Here is a 15,894-nt window from a genome sequence, read left to right as displayed (position 1 = left end):
ATGGAGGTCATTTATCTCACCATTTAGAGGATGATTTCCACTTTCCGCTACCTACATTTATAATATCTTCCCCGATTAATTATTTTGAGAGTTTGGTAGAATATGTGAGATGGTGAGTGCTTGAAACAATGCTTTTCTATGGACTTTAAATCAAATCTTGTTTTCAGAGTAACATTGCAGATATATAAGATTCAGACAGAGCTACCTACCAACGCATGCAGTGCCGTCTTCATTTGGCTCAAACCCTCGGCTGCATTTCCTGTTTGGACGACACTTGTAGCCCCCGTAAGTATTGATGCAGATGGGCTTCTCCCTGGGGCAAACGAATGGGAACTGTATGCACTCATCCGTGTCTGGAATTAAACAAGGGGCAGCTAAAGAGACAGGGACTCTAACAATGACTTACAGCAGAACTGTTACTTTAATGTGAAGGGTTTTATTATTATAAGATTCCTCACATCAGAAATATAAAGGGCACATGTGACTTACAGTTTATCATACTTGTTTACTCTCCCTTTATGTCAGGGAGATTTCTGAATTTCGGGGAGGTCTCCCGCACTCTTTGGAGAGTACAGCAACCTCCCAGATTTTGCCTAGTTCTTCTACGATCTTGAAGTTGTGATTCACAGGGAATCGTATCCTTATGGCCCCGCCTACTCCACAAATTGCATTACTGCACAGCGGGGGGGCAGGTGAACGGGGGTGTGGTTCACTGAGCCAGGCCTCTGGCACCTCCCACCTCTACCTTCCATCCAGGATATCCCAGAGTGGAGTATTTCAGAATTAGATTCTGCTGATTCAGAGTTGCTTGCGAGTTGGTACAGGTGAAGCCGCATTGCACGCATGGAAATTAAGGAAAATCCTCACCAGTATGCAAAGTTGCCTGCATCTGATTGGATGCACCCCACATCCCATCTGCCGCAAATTCTGGCTATCTGTCCTCGGCACGCCCGCTAAGAATGCTTTCCTTACACGCAAGCACCCCGTCACCTTTCAGTTACACCCACTAAGCTGTAAGCGGAGAGGAATTGCATGTTGTTGCTCATAGGGCCCAAATTGTACATTATGCCGATATTTACACAGTTGAGCGATTATTGTCCTGACCGTGCATCCATCTAAGTCGCACTACGCATGTGCCACAACAGTTTTACGACAGTGTACACAAAGCAGATGTATTTACAATGTTAGCATGCATAAAACGGGGAATTGAGACTAGGGATGAGAGTGTAATCCTGCCACTGTATAAATCATTGGTGCGGCCACACCTGGAATATTACAGTTCTGGGCACCTTGAAACTCTAAAGGATTTAGAGGCGAGCCACCAAACTGGTTAAGGGGCACTGAATTATGAGGAAAGACTTATGGGCCCTACACACTGCGCGACCCGCCGCCGAGCTGCCCGACCGCCGATACGGCAGACGGGCGACCCAGCGGCGGGGGGGAGGTTTCTTCACTCCCCCCGTCACCCGGCTCCATAGCAGTGCATGCAAATATGGACGAGATCGTCCATATTGGCCTACATGCACAAGCGACAGGGCACCAACGATGAACAAGCGCGGGGCTGCGCATCGTTCATCGCTGGTGCCTTCACACTGAAAGATATGAACGGTATCTCATTCATTAATGAACGAGATTGTTCATATTTTTCAGTAATATCGCCCAGTGTGTAGGGCCCATTACAAGGTTAGATATGTTTACACTGGAAAAGAGGCGTCTGAGAGGGGACATTATTAATATTTACAAATACATAAAGGGACAATACAAGGATTTATCAGACGATCTGTTTATAAAAAAAACGCTACACAGGAAACGAGGACACCCCCTGAGGTTAGAAGAAAAAAAATGTCATACACATCGCAGGAAAGGGTTCTTCACAGTAAGAGCAATAAGGATTTGGAATTCTCTACCAGAGAAGGTAGTAATGGTGGACTCAGTCAATAAGTTTCAAAATGGCTTAGATAAATTCCTAACTGAAAGAAATATCCAAGGTTACAGCATTTAAATTTTATAATACAGGTTGAACGCGATGGACATTTTGGGGTATATTCAATACCTGTCGGATCCATTACAACGGAAAGGATCCGACAAGTCAGTATTCAATGCCAGGCCAATCCCAATAGGTTTGGCCCATTCCCGACAATGGCAATCCGACTTTCTTTAAAGTTGGGTTGACATTGTCGGAAACGGGACTAAAACCTGTCGGATTTCCGACAAGTTGGGAATTCACGACTTGTCGGAAAAAATCAGCTGCCATTGAATAGGTCGAAACCCCTTCCGACCTAAACCTGTTGGAAACTGCCATCTTTCCAACAAGACGGCAGTTTCCAACAGGTATTAACTACACCCCATAGTCTTTTTATCAACTATGTAACTATGTAACTGACAGCCAGGGACCATTTGTGGTCAGCAACCTGGGTGCGGTGACTCAAACGCAGCAGGACAAATTTGCAGCTGTGAATGGATGCGCATACAACTCTGAATCAGTAGCATACACTTGGCCGCAAAGCACAGGCAGGGCTAAAAATAAATCGTAAGATCCGTCCACATAATTGAATTTTGTGCAACTCTGAATTGGCCCTCATTTTGGTAAAATTATGTTAATAGTTCAGTTGCATTTAAGTGAACATTGGTTCAGAATACAAAATGTCCGCCTACACTGTTAACTGTAAACAAAAAGGTACATAGGGGTATATTTACTAAAAATCGTATTTTCCCGACTGAGGTTAAAGTTCAATCACGAATGACATCGAAAGTGTAAAATTGCAACTTTTTGAATTTATTACGACTAATTTACTAAGCTGTCGTATTCTGCATTTTCGTATTTACCGATGTCGATGTCATTAGTTTTTTTTTGCAGTGTTTTACGTGAGTGACTTGTAAAACACTGCCGACTTTAACACAATGAATCTCGGCCGGATCTGAGAGATCCGTGCTGGGCTTCATTGTGCACCTTTATTAAAATAGAAATCATTGTTAAAATCTAAAAAAAAAATGCGTGGGGTCCCCCCTCCTAAGCCAAACCAGCCTCGGGCTCTTTGAGCCGGTCCTGGTTGAAAAAATATGGGGGGAAAAATGGCAGGGGTTCCCCCATATTTAAACAACCAGCACCGGGCTCTGCGCCTGGTCCTGGTTCCAAAAATACGGGGGACAAAAAGCGTAGGGGTCCCCCGTATTTCTGAAACCAGCACCGGGCTCCACTAGCCAGATACATATTGCCACAGCCGGCGGACACTTTTATATAGGTCCCTGCGGCCCTGGCATTACATACCCAACTAGTCACCCCTGGCCGGGGTACCCTTCAATCAAGGGGTCCCCCCCTTCCAGCCACCCAAGGGCCAGGGGTGAAGCCCGAGGCTGTCCCCCCCATCCAAGGGCTGCGGATGGGGGGCTGATAGCCTTTTTGTCAAAAAATGAATATTGTTTTTAGTAGCAGTACTACAAGTCCCAGCAAGCCTCCCCCGCAAGCTGGTACTTGGAGAACCACAAGTACCAGCATGCGGTGGAAAACCGGGCCCGCTGGTACCTGTAGTGCTACTACTAAAAGAATACCCCAATAAAAACAAGACACACACCTTGAAAGTAAAAGTTTAATACATACATCCACACCTCCATACACACATACTTACCTATGTTCACACGAGGGTCGGTCTTCTTCTCCATGTAGAATCCATGGGGTACCTGTTGGAAAAATTATACTCACATAATCCAGTGTAGATGGCTCCTCTTCTTTTCTATTTGTAATCCTGGTACTTTGCAAAATAACAAAACGGACACCCGACCTCGCACTGAAAGGGGCCCCATGTTTTCACATGGGACCCCTTTCCCCGAATGCCAGGAACCCCCCCTGACTTCTGTCTAAGAGGGTTCCATCAGCCAATCAGGGAGCGCCACGTTGTGGCACCCTCCTGATTGGCTGTGTGCTCCTGTAGTGTATGACAGGCAGCACACGGCAGTGTTACAATGTAGCGCCTATGCGCTCCATTGTAACCAATGGTGGGAACTTTGAGGTCAGCGGTTGACCGAAAGTAACCTCACCGCTGACCACAAAGTTCCCACCATTGGTTACAATGGAGCGCATAGGCGCTACATTGTAACACTGCCGTGTGCTGCCTGTCATACACTACAGGAGCACACAGCCAATCAGGAGGGTGCCACAACGTAGCGCTCCCTGATTGGCTGATGGAACCCTCTTAGACAGAAGTCAGGGGGGGTTCCTGGCAATCGGGGAAAGGGGTCCCATGTGAAAACATGGGGCCCCTTTCAGTGCGAGGTCGGGTGTCCGTTTTGTTATTTTGCAAAGTACCAGGATTACAAATAGAAAAGAAGAGGAGCCATCTACAATGGATTATGTGAGTATAATTTTTCCAACAGGTACCCCATGGATTCTACATGGAGAAGAGGACCGACCCTCGTGTGAACATAGGTAAGTATGTGTGTATGGAGGTGTGGATGTATGTATTAAACTTTTACTTTCAAGGTGTGTGTCTTCTGTTTTTATTGGGGTATTTTTTTAGTAGTAGTACTACAGGTACCAGCGGGCCCGGTTTTCCACCGCATGCTGGTACTTGTGGTTCTCCAAGTACCAGCTTGCGGGGGAGGCTTGCTGGGACTTGTAGTACTGCTACTAAAAACAATATTCATTTTTTGACAAAAAGGCTATCAGCCCCCCATCCGCAGCCCTTGGATGGGGGGACAGCCTCGGGCTTCACCCCTGGCCCTTGGGTGGCTGGAGGGGGGTGGACCCCTTGATTGAAGGGGTCCCCACTCCTCCAGGGTACCCCAGCCAGGGGTGACTAGTTGGGTATGTAATGCCAGGGCCGCAGGGACCTATATAAAAGTGTCCCCTGGCTGTGGCATTATGTATCTGGCTAGTGGAGCCCGGTGCTGGTTTCAGAAATACGGGGGACCCCTACGCTTTTTGTCCCCCGTATTTTTGGAACCAGGACCAGGCGCAGAGCCCGGTGCTGGTTGTTTAAATATGGGGGAACCCCTGTCATTTTTCCCCCCATATTTTTTCAACCAGGGCCGGCTCAAAGAGCCCGAGGCTGGTTTGGCTTAGGAGGGGGGTACCCCACGCATTTTTTTTTACAAAAAATAAAACTTTCCCACCCCTTCCCACTGAAAAACATGCACAGATCTCATGGATCCGTGCATGCCTATCCGAACACGGTAAAAAAAAGCAGGTCTGGTTTTTTTTAGCACTTTTTCACGATTTGTATTTTATCACGGCAGTGTTTGGCTATTGTCGGCAGTGTTTGTGATTTGCACTTTTTAGTAAATGACCGATTTCTACCAAATTCCAGGCGTATTTGACCGATGGTGTATTGATTCGTAATTTTTTCCTAGGACTTCCAAAATAATACGAATGCCCTCATCACTGCCGTGATTTGAGTTTAGTAAATTCCCGAGATGACACTTTGAAGAAAAAACATCATCTCGGTCAAAATCGGGACCTTAGTAAATATACCCCATAGTACACAAAAAAAACCACAACAAAACCTATACTGTTGTAAATAAGGGAATAATAAGGGGGTAATTTAAGCAGTCATAGGTCTAAATAATTATGGACATTTATTCTCTCACATAAACAAAAACAAGCCCAAAGCCCTGTGACCTGGAATGTACCATACTGTAATGTATGTTTTATGCAGATTTGTCATTTGTTCTCAAAGGTGCAATTAAGGAAAACAGATCCATTTTGGGGCATTTTATGCCAAACCTTAGCTTGCTGGGTACCCAGGCAGCAAATCTACTTAGGTAATGACATACACTTAGCAACACTTACCTCCACAATGCCCGTTGTCGTTCATCGAAAAGCCTTGGCCGCACTGTTGGAAAAAGATAAATCATGTAAAAGTTAATTACCATCTTTTTTTTTCTCATGAAAAAGAAATTTATTCCCCAGCTTTATTCAGGCAAGTGATTACCTGTGAAAAATCATCTGCCTGACCTCTGTGCTAAGTGCAAGCACAGAAAGCCTGCACTGCACGTTCATTCCAGTACCCTTTCCTTCACAAACTCAAATCTACTTGGTGTAAAATGAACATTTGCTAGAATTGACATTCCTCAACAAAATCCTCTTCAAACTACTCACCCTCACATACAAGGCCCTCTAACTCCTGGGCTCCCTACATCTCTGACCTTATCTCCTTACATACTCCCTTCCGCCCTCTCCCGTTGGTCAGTGACCAATGCCTCTCTTCTACCCTGGTCACTGCATCCCATGTGCAAATCCAAGATTTTTCCCTTGTTGCCCACCTTTACTGGAGCAAGCTCCCTCACTATTAGACTCTCTCCGACCTTGCAAAAGCTTCAAACAGGCACTGAAAAGTTAAAGCCCACCTGTTCATCAACGCATACCCTTCCACATAACTTAATATTGAGGCCGCTCTTCCAACCAGTGGCGGATTTTACCTATGGGCTGTAGCACCCCCAGTAAAATCCGCCACCTCAGTGAGCTCAGCAGAGCCAGTTGCAGTCTGTGACTGCACTGGCTTTACTATGACTGGCATTGACTTCCTATAGGAAATGCTACCTGCCAGTCATCCGCAGGACAGGCAGTCAAATAGGGAGGGGTTTCCTTCCTCTGGGACTGCCAGACCGGGCTGTGATTAGCAGAAAGCGTGCTTCCAGTAGGAAGCAACTCCCTGCCTGATCGCCAACCCTAGCCAGCATTTATGGGCTGCGGCTGATGCAGTCCGCAGAAGCCAGTTTTTTGCGCATGGGCAGTCAAGATGCCGCTCGTTCCTGATCCATTGCACAGGTGCCGGGACTCTTCGCCTCCTCCTTCTCCCCTCTGGGCATGTGTAGCGGCAGCCCCCTAGGTAAAACAGGTAGGAGCTGCCGCTGCTTCTAACCCCCTGATTCATGCCTTGGCCATCTATGCCTCACTTACATCCTGCCATCAGGCTACCTTCCGCTTGCTCACACCTCATGTCACCTGTCTGTTTCCTGCCTCCCCCTGGATTGTGAACTCCTTGGAGCAGGGCCCTCTTCCATACTGTTCTCGCAGCCCTCTTCTCTCACACTGCAGTTACAGCTCTCTCCTACTCAGCAACTGTCTATACCCACATCTCCTCTTGTTCGTAACTGTTCATTTCTTCCAAGGCTGCCCTATAGGTTTCTATAGGGGCTGCTTGGCTGTCTGACGGCGTTAGGCTATCTTTGTATCAGAGAGGGATCTTTGGATTCCTCCCTGGCAGCCTATACGGTGCACATGTGTGGTTCAACAGCCACTCATGCACAGTACAGTAGAGCATGCTGGGTCTGGATCCTTCAATAAATTGATAGTGGTATCTCATGCTGGAAGAGGGAGACCAGTTGAGTCGACTATAACATACTGTAGCTGGAAGAGGGAGACCAGTTGAGTCAACTATAACATAGCTGGAAGAGGGAGACCAGTTGAGTCGACTATAACATAGGTGGAAGAGGGAGACCAGTTGTATCGACTATAGCATCGCTGGAAGTGGGAGACCAGATGTGTCGATTATAACATAGCTGGAAGAGGGAGACCAGCTGTGTCGACTATAGCATAGCTGGAAGTGGGAGATCAGTTGAGTCGACTATAACATAGGTGGAAGAGGGAGACCAGTTGTGTCGACTATAGTATCGCTGGAAGTGGGAGACCAGATGTGTCGACTATAGCATAGCTGGAAGTGGGAGACCAGCTGTGTCGACTATAGCATAACTGGAAGTTGGAGACCAGTTGTGTCGGCGATAGCATAGCTGGAAGTGGGAGACCAGTTTTGTCGCCAATAACATAGTTGGAAGAGGGAGACCAGTTGTGTCGGCGATAGCATAGCTGGAAGAGGCCAAGCAGCCACAGGAGTAATTATCTCCTATGCAAGTATATTACAAAGCATTTAGGAGATTAAATTAATAAATATCCCCCAAATAAAAAGAAAACGAATGGTGATGTTAGGGCAGTGATATAAGTGTAGCCACAATGATCCAACCTGGGGAGTTTAGATGACAATTGCCTATCAAATAACTTTTTTCTTCTATATTTCTTGAAGGATCTATTGCAGGAAAATAATAAAAAATAGTTGGCACCAATCATCTATCAAATGGGGGATTATGAACAAGAAATAAAAGATTTAAATAGTTTCCTTAGACCGTACTAGAAACTGTTGAATTATTCTACAGGGTCAATATACTTATCAAAATAATAATTTATAAACAATAAAAACAGGGTCACAGATAAAGATGAACCCATTTTCTGTTCAAGCAATAAAAAGAGCAGAAAGATTATGACTACCTCAATAGCCGTGGGTTTAGTTACACTGTCTTCATCCAGGGGGTATGTGATTTCCAGGACAGAGTTCATTTCCCCTTCAGCAATGCCGCGGGTGAAAATCCTGCCGTCAGGCCAAGTCACCTCCAAGCTGCTGGCTTCATCCTTTCCTAGAGAAGAGAACGACAGAGGAAGGAAATCAAATCAATATGCTGCTGGATGTGAGGGCAAGAGCTGATTATCGCTGGACAGACTCTCACTCTGAAAGCCTCACAGTTACTGCCTGAAGCATTACCGACGTTATAAAAATAGTCCATTCCTGTTTTATGACTTATTAAAAACCAGTCATCATATGGGGTTTTATTTCAGTGCTGAATAGGAGAACCTGTGCACAATTATTTTCCAATACATTATAATATTGTGTTATTCTTTGAGTTTTTATGGATTTGCAGTGGGGACATAAATCCAGTTCCTCAGCTTGTTTACACTTTTATCGCTCTCTCAGTTTCAGTTCCAAGTCAATTTGCCGAAAGAGGAGAACTTCACATCACTGGAATAAAAATATTCTCTAACACTGGAAAGTCGCAGGGTACAATTTATTTTTTAAACTTTTTTTTTTAAAATATCGTTGGAACATAATTATAGATATGATGCAAATAGAATAACTACAGGGCTAATATCACAGAATGTGTCCTCGTACCCAGTCGGGAACATCAGTAAAAATATATTTCTATTAATGTCTCAGTTTATCCTGGGAAGAGATGGAAAAAGAAAAAAACTTTTTTTTTTATTAAACCAGTTTTTTATTTTACATTAATGTTTTAATTTAAAAATGTGCGAACCTGCTCATTATATTCATACTGTGAAACATTGCTATATATTAGAAACCTTAATCCACCATGTTTTAATGCTTTCTAACATTAACAAACCAAAATTATTAAGCTTTGATATGATTCATCATACATCTTTCAATAAAACCATTTTTTACTGCTTATTATTCCTATTATATCTGAATATAAGTAGATAGACTAAACATAATAAAACATACAAAGTACACTCAGAGACATCTGAATAGGACTGAAGGTTTTGCATTGAAATAAACATGAAGGAGATTAACCATGAGATGTTTCTCTGTGTATTGCCTTTTTAATGTTTTGGAGTTGTTTACCCTTTAAGATTGAGACTGTTAGTTGTGGTTTTCTCCTGTCTTATAGCATTGTTAGTGAAGGAGTGTATTGAGTCTAAGCTGATGCTAGGCAAATTTAGTACCTCTCTGATCTGGTTCACCCTCTCACCATCCCTATATCTCTGTTGTGTGTGTGTGTAAATTTACTGCATTGGTTCAGCTCACTCAAATGAAGATCACAAGGAACAAGAATGTGGAATAATACCAGGGGATTCCCTTATAATAGGCTTTTTTAAGAAGTCACAGCACTGTGCCTGTAGTCACAGCACAATAAAAAAAATGTTAAAAAAAAAAAAAACATTTGGTTTAAACCAAGGTGGTTTATACCAGCCAACCCTGATCCTGGGCAACACATCACAGGCAATTGAATAAAACCATGTTATTTTTTTTCTTACAACATATGTTACTCAAGTGAATGGGGATAGGTATCTCGTGGGTCGGGACTAAAAAGAGGGAAAGGGATCTGAATGGCAGACACTCACAACCACGCTTTCAGCTAAGTATCAATACCACTGAACTAAGGTTTTGACCTCTCGGTGGACTAACATTAGGGAGCACTCAGAGATGTAACGCCCAGGTTTGAAAGGCGAATCTATCCAAAACGGCAACAGAAAGCCAACTGATCCAATTTAGGAATGGCCATCAAAAACTGATGGTTGGCAGCCACTGATCTGATGGAAATGGTTTTGCTATTTGATTCCCAGGATGCTACATTTGCCACCATCACATACTTCTTTCCAATGGCTGCTGATGTCACTCCTGCTGTGTATACCAGAAAGGTGCCTGTACGAGAGCTCACTGGACGTTAGCCTACCAGCGATGGTTAAGCCATCAAATGGTTAACAGGTGATGGTGCCCTTCCGATGGCTATCCCTAACCTACTGGGCCTAAAAAAAATTTATAATAAAATGCAGTGAGACGTCAGAAACATTGTAACTGCGTATGCATTCCCAAAGCATCGCACCACCGCGCACATCTCGGAATCACACCCAGACTACAATGTAAAACAGATTTGCTTGGAAAAACATTTCCGAATAGGTCCGACAGAATGATCACCTATAGACCCTAGCAGACCATTGTCCACCTATTGTGTAGTTATAGAAGGCTCTGGCAAAATGTTAGAAGGACTTTAATCACAAAAGTAAACTCTTGGGCTTAAAGTGATAAGTATTATGAATTATTACAGCGCTGACAACACTTCCTAAAAAAATATAGATTTTTTTTTTTCTCAGAAAGGATATAAATTTAATGAACAGTAAAACAGTGTTTAACTTAATTAAGATCAGGACCATTAAGTTCTCTCAATGGGATCAAGATCCTCTATTTAAGAGCATTTTCCTGCAGTTAGGATTGCTAGACTATATCAGGTCTGCACAGTATGAACTTCGATTTTAACTACAGTATATTACCCAAGTATAAAAATAAAGCCAAGCGTTTCCCTAAGACTATAGAGACAATGAAATTTTTGCTGTGAAATAAATTCAATATATTCCATTAAATTGCATTTTAAATATTTCATAATGATCCATGCATGAGATGTAGGGGCCTGATCCTGGGTGGCACGCAGGCCGAATGCAGCTATGGTATGCAATTTATCGAATACTGTGCATGTGTCGCATACTGACTGTGTACACGTCTTTACAAATGCATGTGCAATTCTCAGCCATCTCTTGGCAGATGCCGAATGGGTTTTTCTTGGCAGCAACAATGCAAACACTATCACTTCTAATTTGTCACATTTTGTTGATGCACATTTACAAAAGTATGTCACTAAATTGGAATCATATACTAGAGATACGACACAATTTTTAAATATCATTAAAGAAATAAGATGGAAAAAATCGTATCATTTCCTTACATGCGATGTAGAATCGCTTTACTCCAATATACCCCATGAGAAGGGATTGGAGGTAATCACTCAGGTGTTAGATAAAGATCCATCCTTAGAAGAAAAACTGAGGATGTTTATAGTGGCCTCAATAAAATATATATTGGAACACAACTACTTTACATTTAATAAACAATTTTATTTACAGACACGGGGTACCGCTATGGGGACCAGGTTCGCCCCGAGTTATGCTAACCTCTATATGGGTGCACTTGAAGATGCGCTCATTTGGGGTGCTGACTTCGGGGCGAACCTGGTCCTTTATAAGCGGTACATTGATGATTTATTCTTTATTTGGGATGGGGATTTAACCTCTATCACTTTATTTGTTAATCACCTGAATTGTAATAATTTGGTTTAAAATTTACACACTTGGCACACCCTCACTTTATTACTTTTTTGGATATTGCGCTCCTGTCTAGGGCCGAAAATATAGAAACTAAAACTTTTTTTAAGCCAGTTGATGCAAACAACTTTCTGAGGTACGACAGTAGTCATCTGCTTGCCTGGCGGGATAATGTCCCCAAAAGCCAATTTTATATGATTAAAAGAAACTGTTGTAGACAAGATACCTATCAAGAACAGGTAAAACTAGTATATGAAGCTTTTGAGGACCAAGGTTACCCTTCTCATATCCTGAAGAATGCGTTAGAGGATACCAATAAGAAAGATAGATGCGCATTACTTGTAAAATATAAAAATAAAAATAAATATAGTAATAAAAATAAAAATATAAATAAAAATATTAATAGGATTAAAAGTAAAGATGAGGGGGAGGAAGAAAAAGAAGACTCTATCAGGGACACATTAGTTTTTGTGACACAGTATAATACTCATGCTGCGGACATAAGGAGAATCATAAACCAGAACTCAACCATATTGAAAGTAGATACTCTCTTGAATGTATGGTCTAATACTAATTTTAAAGTGGTATATAGGAAGTCGGATACTTTGCAATCAAAATTAGCCCCCAGTATGTTTGGGAAGAGGAAACTCAAACAAGAGATTAATAAAATAGAAAGGAGTATGGGTATTAAAGATTGGAGATTAGAAAGACCAAAGGGCTTCTTCAAATGTGCTAAAAATAAGTGTCTTACTTGTAATTATGTTGGCTCTAGGAAAGTAACCAGTAATAAGTCAACCATCACAGGAGAAATATACTCTATAGAAAATTTCACCAATTGCGAATCTTCTTATGTTGTATATTTACTTACTTGTGAATGCGGCCGACAATATGTTGGTCGCACCATTAGAAAATTTAAAACACGTTTTTTGGAACACAGACGTAACATTTTGAAGAAAAGTTTGCTACACAGTGTATCTAGACATACAAATTACTGTCAACAAGGGGAATTAAAGAACATTACCATATGTGTGATTGAACAAGTCAGAATGACTGAAAGAGGGGGTGATAAGTTCAATCTGCTATGCAGAAGGGAAGCCTACTGGATATTCCGACTAAAGACACTGGAACCTCTAGGGCTTAACGAGAATATTGAACTAAATAATATATAGGAATTATGATGCCTCTTCTGAATTGAACATTTGTTTTTTTATAGACTTTAAAACTAAAGATGACATCAATTAATCTAAATAGAATAATTACATAATATAAACATATATATATATATATATATACATATGAAAATAATGAGTACGTATAACGATTAGGTATAAAATATACTATTATTGTCTCCCTATGAGAAGGAAAACTGAAGGGATGATGTCCATCTGTCTGTTTTCCCTTGTTCCCTCCCCCTGATTAATTAATAAAGATTAATTGTTGACTCATTATTAATTAATTATTGAATACTAAATATTGAATATCGAATAACAAATATTGAATATTAAATTTGAATTTCTGTCTCTATATATGATCTCTGTCTCTTCCCATAGGATAACTGAATATATGCCTGTTTTCTCTATAAACATTCCTTTATACATCCTGACCTGTCCGATCTCTAAATATGTGTGTTTATTTGATCCTATTATTTATTTATTATTTTATTATTTTAATAATACTGTTTTATACATATACATATAAAAAAATCTGCCAAACAAGTTTGTAGTCGTAATATTAATATATACATGGAAAATGAATTGAAATCTGAGAAGATAGGATAACATGAATTAAATTTTCTCATACCTACATGTTGTTTATATGTACATGTGTATGTGTGTTTGTTTGAATATGCATATACTTGTACATATTTGTTTTTGTTTATTTAGTATTTAATGATTGTTGAAGTATAGAATATATATCTTCTTTATTATCTCTTCCTTTGAATTGAATAGTAGACAGGCACCTCAATAATATAATATCATTGTTTTGTACTGTGTAAATGTGAGTAAGGACATATTAATGAGCTAATGATTCATTTATTAACTATATGCTGTGGTTATAAAACAACACTGATAGAACAGAATGGGAATGCATCCTAATTAAGGGAGTTTAAGAGTTAACACGAATTATCCAATTGGGAGCCCTTTGAGGGGATAAAAAGAGACCATGGTGATGAGCCTATCATCCTCTGATGAAACCGCCATCCTTGTGGGCGGAGAAATGCTCCTGATACTACCAATGGGTGAAGTATAAACTATACCATTACAAACAGACAGCACCTATCTCTTGAGCGGTGTGTGTTCACATTTAATCTTTGTGATTATCTTTACATAAATCAGTATTCAGCCGGCTTGGAGTTAATACTGTGTTCACATGTGTGCATGAAATCAAATTAACCAGCTGAAGGAGAACTATCTTGCAATTTCCCGAAATTATATAAGTGCATGCAATCAAGTTTTCATCCTTGTGATTTACCTTTTGCACAACTAACAGCTAATGTTTGGGACTAAAACTAATCATATTCTGTTTACATATGTGCTGGGAATTGGATCATATCAGCTGAAGGAGATCCATACATTTCTGTTCTAAATTAGATGGGTGCATGCATTAAGTCATCTTTAGAAGGAGCCATTCACTAACCAAAGCATCAGTCTGTGTGGAGCTATTACTAATAATAAGATTTTACTCACCGGTAAATCTATTTCTCGTAGTCCGTAGTGGATGCTGGGAACTCCGTAAGGACCATGGGGAATAGACGGGCTCCGCAGGAGACTGGGCACTCTAAAAGAAAGATTAGGTACTATCTGGTGTGCACTGGCTCCTCCCTCTATGCCCCTCCTCCAGACCTCAGTTAGGATACTGTGCCCGGAAGAGCTGACACAATAAGGAAGGATTTTGAATCCCGGGTAAGACTCATACCAGCCACACCAATCACACCGTATAACTCGTGATACTATACCCAGTTAACAGTATGAAATATAACTGAGCCTCTCAACTGATGGCTCAACAATAACCCTTTAGTTAGGCAATAACTATATACAAGGATTGCAGACAATCCGCACTTGGGATGGGCGCCCAGCATCCACTACGGACTACGAGAAATAGATTTACCGGTGAGTAAAATCTTATTTTCTCTGACGTCCTAGTGGATGCTGGGAACTCCGTAAGGACCATGGGGATTATACCAAAGCTCCCAAACGGGCGGGAGAGTGCGGATGACCCTGCAGCACCGAATGAGAGAACTCCAGGTCCTCCTCAGCCAGGGTATCAAATTTGTAGAATTTAGCAAACGTGTTTGCCCCTGACCAAGTTGCAGCTCGGCAAAGTTGTAAAGCCGAGACCCCTCGGGCAGCCGCCCAAGATGAGCCCACTTTCCTCGTGGAATGGGCTGTTACTGATTTAGGATGCGGCAATCCAGCCGCAGAATGCTCCAGCTCAATTGTGCTACAAATTCAGCGAGCAATAGTCTGCTTAGAAGCAGGAGCACCTATTTTGTTGGGTGCCTACAGGATAAAAAACGAGTCAGTTTTCCTGACTCCAGCCGTCCTGGAAAATAATTGACTACGTCCAGTAACTTGGAATCTTCCAAGTCCCTAGTAGCCACAGGCACTACAATAGGTTGGTTCAAGTGAAAAGCTGATACCACCTTAGGGAGAAACTGGGGACGAGTCCTCAATTCTGCCCTATCCATATGGAAAATCAGATAAGGGCTTTTACATGACAAAGCCGCCAATTCTCACACACGCCTGGCCGAAGCCAAGGCCAATAACATGACCACTTTCCACGTGAGATATTTCAAATCCACAGTTTTAAGTGGCTCAAACCAATGTGATTTTAAGAAACTCAACACCACGTTGAGATCCCAAGGTGCCACAGAAGGCACAAAAAAGGGGCTGAATATGTAGCACTCCCTTTACAAATGTCTGAACTCCAGGCAGTGAAGCCAGTTCTTTCTGGAAGAAAATCGACAGAGCCGAAATCTGGACCTTAATGGAACCCAAATTTAGGCCCATAGTCACTCCTGACTGTAGGAAGTGCAGAAAACGACCCAGCTGAAATTCCTCTGTTGGGGCCTTCCTGGCCTCACACCACGCAACATATTTTCGCCAAATACGGTGATAATGGTTTGCGGTTACTTCTTTCCTGGCTTTTATCAGCGTAGGAATGACTTCCTCCGGAATGCCCTTTTGATTTAGGATCCGGAATTCAACCGCCATGCCGTCCAACGCAGCCGCGGTAAGTCT

At 42.0% G+C, this 15,894-nt stretch overlaps 1 protein-coding gene across 5 annotated transcripts in view; it reads right to left on the bottom strand.

Moving 5' to 3' along the window:
- CRTAC1 (cartilage acidic protein 1) overlaps positions 1-15,894 on the bottom strand; it is a 1,057,458-nt gene that overhangs the window by 25,423 nt on the left and 1,016,141 nt on the right. For all 5 annotated transcript variants that reach the window (XM_063962302.1, XM_063962305.1, XM_063962306.1 and 2 more), the window contains 3 exons: positions 8,258-8,403; positions 5,786-5,828; positions 210-353 (listed from right to left, as the gene is read on the bottom strand). In XM_063962302.1, coding sequence (XP_063818372.1) covers positions 210-353; positions 5,786-5,828; positions 8,258-8,403 — 333 coding nt within the window. The remainder of the gene's footprint in view (positions 1-209; positions 354-5,785; positions 5,829-8,257; positions 8,404-15,894) is intronic.

The sequence above is a fragment of the Pseudophryne corroboree genome, chromosome 3 (assembly GCF_028390025.1).
Source record: "Pseudophryne corroboree isolate aPseCor3 chromosome 3, aPseCor3.hap2, whole genome shotgun sequence".
In the NCBI taxonomy this organism is placed as follows: domain Eukaryota; kingdom Metazoa; phylum Chordata; class Amphibia; order Anura; family Myobatrachidae; genus Pseudophryne; species Pseudophryne corroboree.
The sequence above is the reverse complement of the archived record's forward strand: the minus strand, read 5'-3'. Positions and strand labels throughout refer to the sequence as shown.